General features: G+C 49.5%; 1 protein-coding gene, 1 non-coding gene and 1 pseudogene across 2 annotated transcripts; 2 read left to right on the top strand and 1 right to left on the bottom strand.

The window, feature by feature from the left end:
• The first annotated feature begins 220 nt into the window (after positions 1-220).
• On the top strand, positions 221-3,492 carry LOC125515957 (uncharacterized). Its single transcript, XM_087526837.1, has 2 exons — positions 221-581; positions 1,909-3,492. Exon 2 carries the CDS (start codon positions 1,920-1,922, stop codon positions 3,273-3,275), a length of 1,356 nt encoding a protein of 451 aa, XP_087382963.1. The 5' UTR covers positions 221-581; positions 1,909-1,919; the 3' UTR covers positions 3,276-3,492.
• Positions 3,493-4,540: 1,048 nt separating this feature from the next.
• On the bottom strand, positions 4,541-4,736 carry LOC125517844 (U2 spliceosomal RNA). Its single transcript, XR_007287844.2, has one exon. It is a non-coding gene; the product is annotated as a U2 spliceosomal RNA (small nuclear RNA).
• A 1,595-nt stretch (positions 4,737-6,331) lies between these two features.
• LOC147964298 (uncharacterized) lies at positions 6,332-7,704 on the top strand (annotated as a pseudogene).
• The last annotated feature ends 1,677 nt before the right edge of the window (positions 7,705-9,381 follow it).

Raw genomic sequence — 9,381 nt, 5'->3', positions numbered from 1 at the left:
AGAAATGTTCGAAAATTTGTATAAGTGTTCATGAATTTAAAAAATGTTCACGATTTCAAATATGTTCACGAGTTTAAAATGATTCATGATTTCACGAAATTGAGAGTGATATTGTATCTCGATAATGTAGCAAAATTTGGTGATGTCCATTGAAGATTATAATTTTTTTTCTTCCATATACGGAATTACGCCCAAAATGCCACCGCGTCCTCCCAGAACGATAGGAAAAAATAGGGTAGCGCAGCTCGCCCTGTATTCCTCTCGTCCCTCTCCTCTGCAGTCTGCCTAGGTTTCACCGCCGCCCCCGGCCCCGCCTCCAGCCGCCTTTCTCCAAGCCGACGACATGGACGCCGGCGGTGCTGGGTAGACGCGCCCCTCCTCTGTCCCGCGCGACGGCCGCACATCAACCGCCACGTCGTCGGCTGCTGGAGCTCACTCCTCAGGCTGGCCGGGCAGAACCGCTGCGGCAAGAGCTGCTGCCTGCGGTGGACCAACTACTCCCGCCCCGACCTCAAGCGCGGCTGCTTCTCGCAGCAGGAGGAGGACCACATCGTCGCGCTCCACCGGATCCTCGGCAACAGGTCTGCACAACTGCATATTTACAGTCCAATGCGTTCAGTTACAAACTTACAATTGCAATTTTTCAGTCAACCTTGCGTACGATTTTGCAATGCGCGGAGATCGTTCGTGCAGAGCGAGTGAACTGAAAGATTTGGGACAACATGTATACTGATGCGTGTGTGCGTACAGGTGTCTTGAGACAGTAAATGCCTGTTAATTTTTTTTAGTGTATGAACAAGATTAGTGCTGCTATATGAGTGTATAAATATTTATTGCTATATGAGTGTATGAACAAATTTTGTGCTTGTATACGATGTTCTGCCATGAAGGAAGAATAGATAGTGTGCGTCTGACCTTGTTTAATTTCTGCAATTCTTGTATTTGTTGCTATATGAGTGTGGGTCTGACCATGAACAAGATTAGTACTGCCATGAGACTATGAATTGCCATGGTTATGTAGGACTCATGATGTACTGCCATGAGTGTATGAACAGATTACATGGGCATTACAGACTTTTCATAGGGTATATCAGAATTAAACTGGAGGGATAGGAACCGGAAGGAGCTAGCTGGCTTATTCTGAGGGACTTATTTCCACAGGAGATTATCTGAGGCTTATTTTACATGAGCTTATGCATAAACCATACCTCAAAAGAATTGGCCCTTATTGTGTTAGCGAAATCGTATAGGTTATGGATGGATAATGTTTTTGTTTGTGATGCAAAATCTGATAGGTTCTAGATTTTGTTTTCCGTTGCGTTCTGCTTGTAGTCATATGTGAGCGAAAACAAATTGATTATTTACCGGTGTTTGTGTTGTCGAGAGATGTTGGCTGAATCTGTTGTCAGAATCTGATTGTGATTGCGCTTCTTTTGGCTCACAACCTGCAACCGTTTGCAGTCCTAGCTATAGTGCCGCATAAACTCCAACAACCGTTTGGATAATATTTTTGTTCTTCTTATAGTCGTATCTGGGCAAAGTTGGATTGATTATTTACTGGTGTCTGTGTTGTCGAGAGATGCTGGCTGACTGTTGTCAAAATCTGACCGTGGATGTGCTGGTGCTGTTGTGCTTCTTTTGTCTCACAACCTTCAACAGTTTGCAGTCCTAAACATCGCAAAGGGTATGACGAACTTATTAATTTTCAGATCATCCGAAGTGTGTCAAAGTGCGTTGACTTAACGGTAGTGCCGTACATGGCAAAAATAGAAGAAAACAAATGACGGGTGGCATTTTCATAAATAGCACTAAAGCAATGTCATTGAGCAAGTTTGAGTTCTGACTAGTAGCATTGTAATAATATTTCTACTTGTTAGAACTCAGCTGACAAGTCTTATTCCTTCCCAGGGGGAAACGGGATGACAAGTGTTGGAGCAAGCATAGCCACCAACCAACACCGTTGCAGTGGGCGCGGCGCTCAACAAGCCTATGTCCTGTGCTGGGAGTCGCTGAATGCTGATTTGCTGAGGCTGATCGCTGACCGGGTACTCTCTAGCGACCTGCTGCACTACGTCTGGTTCCGTGCAGTGTGCAAGCAGTGGCGTGCCAACACTCTTAGCCCGCGCGGCTGCGGCGTGGTAGACCCGCGCTTTCACCCACGGCAATGGATGATGTTTCCGGAGGGCAACGGGCTTCACCCCGGCCACCCTGCATTGGGCGGCTACATCTGCTTCCTCAACATCTACACCGGCATCTTCATCCGCGTGCACCTCCCGTGCTTCGAGGACCACTCCGTGCTTGACTGCCCTGACGGCCTCCTTCTCCTGCAGCGCAAGAAGGATGCTGTTATCTGCCTCCTCCACCCCTTCACCGGTGATGTTGCCGAGTTTCCTCCCCTTGCCTCCCTCTGCTTGTACATGAGTAAGTTTGGGATCTTTCTGAATGGCCCTTATGATCTTCGACTACGGATGGTCCACGCGGCTGTCTCCGTCCATGTGGGTGGCAGTATTACCATCATGGTCGCGCTCAGCCACGCCGAGCGCATGGCGTACGTATCCACCGGTGACAAGCACTGGACTCACACAAGCTGGATGATGACTGGCATGATGACAGCACTGCCATTCCGTGGCAGCCTCTACACGGTGAGGATCTCGAAAAACAAACCCTCACACATCATGCGCGTCAATCCACCAGATAGCTCCAGTTCCTCCTCGTGGCCGTCTACACCGCCACAAATGATCGCCACATGTCCAGCTAATCAGATGGCTAAGGCTTACCTGGTGGAGTGCAATTCTGAACTTCTGGTCGGCTATACTGACAGACACTCCCAGCTTGTGGTTATCCGGCTTGCTGACCTCATGCTCGGAATCCCTGCCACACCATTGACAAGCATCGGCGACCATGCCCTCTTCATTGGCACTTGGAGCATGGCCGTCAACTCCAGAAACCTACCATTCGTTCAGGGGAACTCCATCACCGTCCTCAACCCAACTAACAGCGGCCGACTGCGGCAATATGATCTGGGCAGAGGTACCTGGTCGCCGCTGTGCGATGGAAACTTCGTCAGTGCCAGCGGCCCCATACCAAGGCCATACAGTCTTGTCCACCACATTGTCAGTTGTTGCCAGCGTCTTTACTGGATCAGTGGAGACACCTGGACCCGCCACCATGATTCTGAACCTCCTTGGCATATAGTTGCTTTAGCACATGAAAGAGTTTGCACAGTCTGCACTGACCAGTTGAAGGCTATTCATCTTTCCAAGATCTACGTTTGAATGTCTCTGCTTTGCAGGTTATCAAACTGCTTCCTGTGGTTTAGGATGTACTGTATTTTGGCTGTGTGTTTGCCTCTACACTTTGTCTACTTTTGTTAAGATATTTGAGTCTAACTCAGATGAATTTGGAAATATGCTGGGCGGCCTTTATCATTCTGCCGTTCAGCTGGGAAATACTGCACACTGTGGTACTCTGAATTTAACTCTTGAATCTTGATGACGCTGAATTGCATATTTTTGTCACGCTAGGTGCTCTAAACTGCGTACGTAGAGTTCTACTCCCTCTGTTCCAAATTACTCGTCGTTGCAGAAATGGATGTATGTAGAACTAAAATACATCTAGATACATCCATACCTGCGACAAGTAATTCGGAACGGAGGGAATATATTTGACGCTGAATTTAACTGTTCAAGTAAGAACTTAACTCTGGAACATCACCGAAGGGCCTCCCTTGGAATAAGCTTCTCGTTTCCACGCTAGTTTCACAAGAAAAATATGCTGCCACTTGCTTCATGTACCTTTGCAATTTCAGATCGCCTTGTGATGCTAAGCAGTATAAGGAATTGGACAATAAATTGTAAAATACATTCTTGACTTCGTGGTGCAGTGCTACTCTATTGCATTAAATAGACAGACAACTATCAGTTGCTAATATTCAAAAGCACGAAAATCTGACACATTAATAGGCTAATTTATGAGTGAAGTGCATCATAGGTCCTCGAACTATTTCAGAGGTGTCACGTAGGTACTCGAAGTATGAAAATCGTCATCCATGTCCTCAAAGTGCAATATATGTGTCATCCTGGTCCTCAAACTATTTCAAAGGTGTCATGTAGGTCCTTGAACTATTTCGGAGGTGTCACATATATACACACTTATTATAGTTCAAGAATAGTTCGAGGACCTAGGATGCACTTCACTCAAAATTTATTCTAGATAATGCTGGAAAGCGAACACAGGATTGAATCATTCTTGTCTTCTGCTTGATGATGCACCAAGCAAGAAAAAAAAACAGTTCATGTGAGTATAAACAAATCCAACTGATTCAAATAACAAAGCATCGGGTCCATTAAGCTTTTATTGCCCAACGAATGCTCCAGGAGGTGGAAGCCAAGCGAAGAAGGCACAACAATCAAAAAAAAAAAATTAAACACTAAAAAATAGTGAGTACAATGAGTCATGTGCATGTCACAAGCACCAGCACTGTTATCATGATTAAAAATTATTCTTTTCAAAAGAATGAGAATTGTTTAATTCGTATTGGTTGGGGTGCGCCTTCCTTGGGATGTAGTGCAACGCCCAAGCGACACGTGAGGGCCTTAATGGCAAGCCACTATGGAGAACCTTTCCCACAAAAAATAAATTTAATATCATTGTGGGCACATGGCCCACATATCAGATATTAAACTGATAAGAACAAATACTACACTTGATCTTAGCCAAAAGGCCGAGAAAGGTATGCTTCAAAACATTAGCCTGGGTCTACTTTTATAACATCTTCAGCCGTTGTGCTTCCTTTGGCTAGCGAGGTGGTACTAAACGTCTTATTTTCTTTTTTGAGAAATACTCCCTCCGGTCATTTTTACTCTGCATATAAGATTTATCAGAAGTCAAACTTCATAAAGTTTGATCAACTTTGTAGCAAAAAACACCAACATTAACAATATGAAATCAGTATCCTTAGATGCAACATGAATTTAATTTTCATATTGTATAACTTTAATATCGTAGATGTTGACATTTTTTAATATAATAGCAAAAAGGCCCGTGCGTTGCAACGGAAAAAAAATCATCTCATATCTCTAGCTAGGTTAGTTGGACAAACTATGCGTGATCAGTTGGCAGGTTATGTGATCGAACCCTCCCGTCGGCTATTTTTTTTTTTGCCAGCTCTCCGGACCTGGGCTACAGTGCGTCCTCAGATGGGCTTCCTCCGTTGGGCCAAACAGGTGGCAAATAACGAAACCATGCAAATAGCTTACGTGAAATTAATTGAAGCGGGATGAAACGAAGTGGGACGAAACCAAGAATATCACCTCTTTTTAATAGTAGGTAAATATAAATAGAAATATGGTCAAAGTTTAGGATGCTTGACTTCAGATAATTTTTATATGCGAAATAAAAAGGACAGGAGGTACTGGAGGGAGTACCTGCCTCTCGTGTTCCCTGCTGTTTTAACCGTAGCAGCCCAGAGATGCCTGGAAGGCCCAACAGCGTGGATTCTTAATTCTCACACTCATGGCCCAATAACTTGGAAAACTGATAAAAGCAAAGGCTTCGTCATTCTTGTACATGACGTACATCAGAAGATTGCACATAACAGAACATCTCCTTTCTTCTTCTTTTTGAACTGAAACATGTTCGTAGCCCTTGCTTTTGTGAAGCTCATCTCCTTTCTTGTGGGTCTGATGTGCGGCATACAAACTGCATAAATACTGCAGCGTCTATTTATCGCATTAAGCGACCGCTGCGGGTATTGGTTCATGCTATCATGTTCGATTGATCAAGTGGTTTTTAGTCCAGAGCAATACATCGCAAAAATTAAGTGTGTGTAAGTGGGGGCGGGAAGTCCTTCGTCTCCGCTGAGGGGTTATTCGTCTGGTGTGAGGGAAGCAACAATCACATGAGGAGGTTCAAGGCGCCAGAGGCAGATCTGATGCTGATTAGCAAGTGGTGCATTAGTGGTTCCTGCCGGCTTCTAGCACCATGACAACGACTCCAGTGGTATGGTGGATGCCACAGTGTGACCCACACCGATGTGGAGTGGCGGGGGCCAATCCTGCTCTGAGATATGGGCATCCACCTGGCGGCCCTGGCGGTGGTCTAAGGCGAGAAGATGCACCACCAATCTACTAGTGCTTTTTGGCCCTTGTGTGAAGTGCCAGCCGAAGTGACCATTGAACGATCCATCATCAAGATTCTGACTAGAACACCTCTTCACGCACAGAGGTGAAAACTCTCGTCCTGACTTTTATTGGTCTCATCTAGCAACGACAAGTTGCGTCGTTAAGCAGTTGAAGACGTCGTCTAGTTGTTGTGATGATATTCATTGACCGATCTTGGCGACGAACTCCTCCCAACAGTAGCTCCTCCACCATCGCCATTTTTCGACCCGCCTTATGTAAAAGCCGGGCAGGTTGCGCTCCGCTGCTTCCTGGACTATGGCAATGCCATGGGCTTGGAGTTCGAGGATGATGCCTCATACTACCTCCGCCTCAACATCACCACCCCCGCCATCCACCTCGCTTCGCCGCTCTACATCAACACCACTCCAACCGTCGCCTTGATGCCACTATCGTCGCCGCCCTGCTCCAGGCTGTTCTTGGCGGTGCTGCCGCTGACTTCTTCGTTGCCCAATGCTCTCCCCTCGTTTATCGCTTCCATGTGGCTTCTGCGCGTATAGCAGAGATCATCCTCGCACAATCCACACTTCGCTTCCGCGCTTACTCCTTCTCTTTCTTGAGAACTCTGCCTTCGATCCCACCTTCTCCTCCCCACACTGCCACATGCATGCCGTTGACTCACCTGCTCCAAATTCCAGAGGATCTGAGTCTTCACTTTGAAAGCGTAGCTTGGACACAATGTCGCTCGCTCGTCTCCCAGCGTCCACCAAACCAACCGCATGGATGCCGCATGTATGCGCGCGTCATTCAGTTCCCATTCGCCCTTGACGCCATCACGATGGGTCTCATCCTAGCTTGCCTATTCGGCGGCACCCACCACCAATTCAACGTCACGCATGACGGAGATTCCTGCTTCTCCTTCACAGTGGCCTCGCCTGCCGTTGCCGCGCTCATCACTTCCATGGGTGACTTTCATAAGCTGGGCATCCTGCTTCGCTTCCCTTGGCCCGTGCCTATGGGGCGTGCTTCATGCTCACCACCGGGGACGGCCTTGCCGTCATCTAACGGGCGTACGTCATTCTCGCCGCCGGCAGCCGATCCTGCTCTGCTGCCACCTGCGTCCACAACTATTATTCTCTCGAAGGAGCGTCGTCAACGGCCGGGTATAAGCTTTTTCTACCACATGCTTAATGTTCTTCGCTCTTGCCAGCTTACACCACATGCAAATTACGCCCATCACACGCATTTGTTTTAGGTCACCTTCCTACCTACTAAGGTTAGACCTAATGAACTATTAGTAGAATCTGCCCTAAACCACTGCTTTTCGGTCAAACAAGATTTTCTAGCAGTCAAAGTTCATGAGCATGTGTACAAGTCTGGCGTCCTCTCCCGATCAATTAAAATTCAAATCCTCAGCCTAGGGTCCATAGAATTTGAAGGATTTCGGATCTTCCTCTTTGACCAGCTCGAACAAGCCGTTGCTCACTGCAGTCATTTTCTCCATCATTACACTAAGTTTGCTTACCCTACATTGCCCCCTCGACCAGAATCCATTCTTGGCCCATTCGAGCGTCGGCATCTCTAAACCCGCACGACGCTGCAGCCCACCGCGATCGCATGCTTGCACCACGTCCCCCCTACGGCGCATGCACCGCTGGCCCACCCCATGCATCATGATGGTGGTGCGGCGCCCCCTGCCCACCAAATCTATCAAAAGATCCGTACGCTGCACCTGCCTCGGCGCATGCGGATGGAGCTGGTGCGAACCCCCAGAACCCTCTCTCTGTCTCTCTGTCTGTGCCAATTTTGGACGAGCTGCTTGCCCGCCCCGCGTCTAATCCGGGCACGTCCGCGCCGCCCCCTGTCGCCCCACGCGTGTCCCCGATGAGCATATATGCAGCGACTCTCGCCTTGGGAACCGACGAGCCCGCACGCCTGCCCGTCGCCACAGTCCCCTCCCGCCACCCATGACCAGCATCTAGACCTCATGATCAAGCCTACATCCCCCTGCCCAGCCTACGACGGCCGCTCGGTCACCACGCCACTGCCCGTCGCCCCCTCGCTCCCTGTCACATGCAATGGACCCAGACGCCCTGACGGCGGATATGTCACCCGTGCACTCCAACCACAACCCGATGAGCTCGTATAGAGATGCCCTTCTCTCCTCCCCCCTCAATCACAGCCACCCGCACCCTCTCCCCCTTCTCTATATAACCCCTCGCCGTCTCCCCACTCCGCATCGGCGCTCTCACACTTCTCCTCCCACACTAAGGAAGCACCGCTACTTCCGCTGCCTAGCTCTAGATCACCTAGTCGAAGGTTGCCGTGACCCCGTCCGCTATGCCCGCTGCTAGAGGAACGGCCACCGCAGCCGCGATTGCAGGTACAGGCGCATTTGGCCCATCTTCCCTCCCCTTCCTGACGCTTTCCATTCTCAACCTAATCCAGCCTTTTGCACTCGCAGCATGGACTCCGCCGGCTCCTCGTCTCGCGCATCCAGCACACTCATGATCGGTGACGTCCCCATCATCCTCTTCGAGCCCTTCCCCGCTCTCTGCGTCCCCTCACCGTTCATCCTCCATGGCACTCCGGTCGGACCCGCCCCTCCAGCTCCGCCACCTCCCTCCCCACCACAATCCTCTGCACCTCCACCCACGCCTACCTCACTCCCACCAGCTTTCAACCACACGCACTCTCCGCCCTTCGACACACAGGAGCTGAGGGACCGGCTCGCCGACGTTTTCCTCGCCTCACAGTACACCAGAGCCTCGTCTCACGTCTCAGAGACTGACACCGAGGTGGATCTGCCCCGTCCGGCCCATGAGGCCGAGCTGCTGCCCCCCTATGGAGACATGCCACTCGTCGCAGTTCCCCCTTGTCTCATCCACTGCCCGCGTCGCTTTGCTTTCGTCCACCTTCGCACACCAGTCCCCAACCCCACTCCCCTCATCCGTCGAGCCATCCAGCACACTTGCGGCAATCCTGCCTTTATCATAGGCGGCTCCTGGAGAGGGATCGCCTGCCTCACCTTTCACACACCAGCCGCACGCAATGACGTGCTCAACCACAGCCCCATCGAATACGAGGGAAACTCCATCACTATGGAGCCGGTCGAGCACGTTGACCGCTCCATTGCCATATACACTGATCTTGCTGAGGTTGAAGTCTCTGAGTTTCCACATGAGTTATGGCACGAAGATGGCATACGCTTCGCCCTCACTTTCCTTGGCGACGTGTGTGCCATTGATGACTTCTTCCTCCA

This window comes from Triticum urartu, chromosome 6A (assembly GCF_056163025.1).
Source record: "Triticum urartu cultivar PI428250 chromosome 6A, HENAU_Tu73, whole genome shotgun sequence".
Taxonomy (NCBI): Eukaryota; Viridiplantae; Streptophyta; class Magnoliopsida; order Poales; family Poaceae; genus Triticum; species Triticum urartu.
The sequence above is the reverse complement of the archived record's forward strand: the minus strand, read 5'-3'. Positions and strand labels throughout refer to the sequence as shown.

Bases quoted from the DNA above. Each gene is read 5' to 3' on its own strand.
- LOC125515957 (XM_087526837.1), top strand. From the start codon at position 1,920: ATGACAAGTGTTGGAGCAAGCATAGCCACCAACCAACACCGTTGCAGT.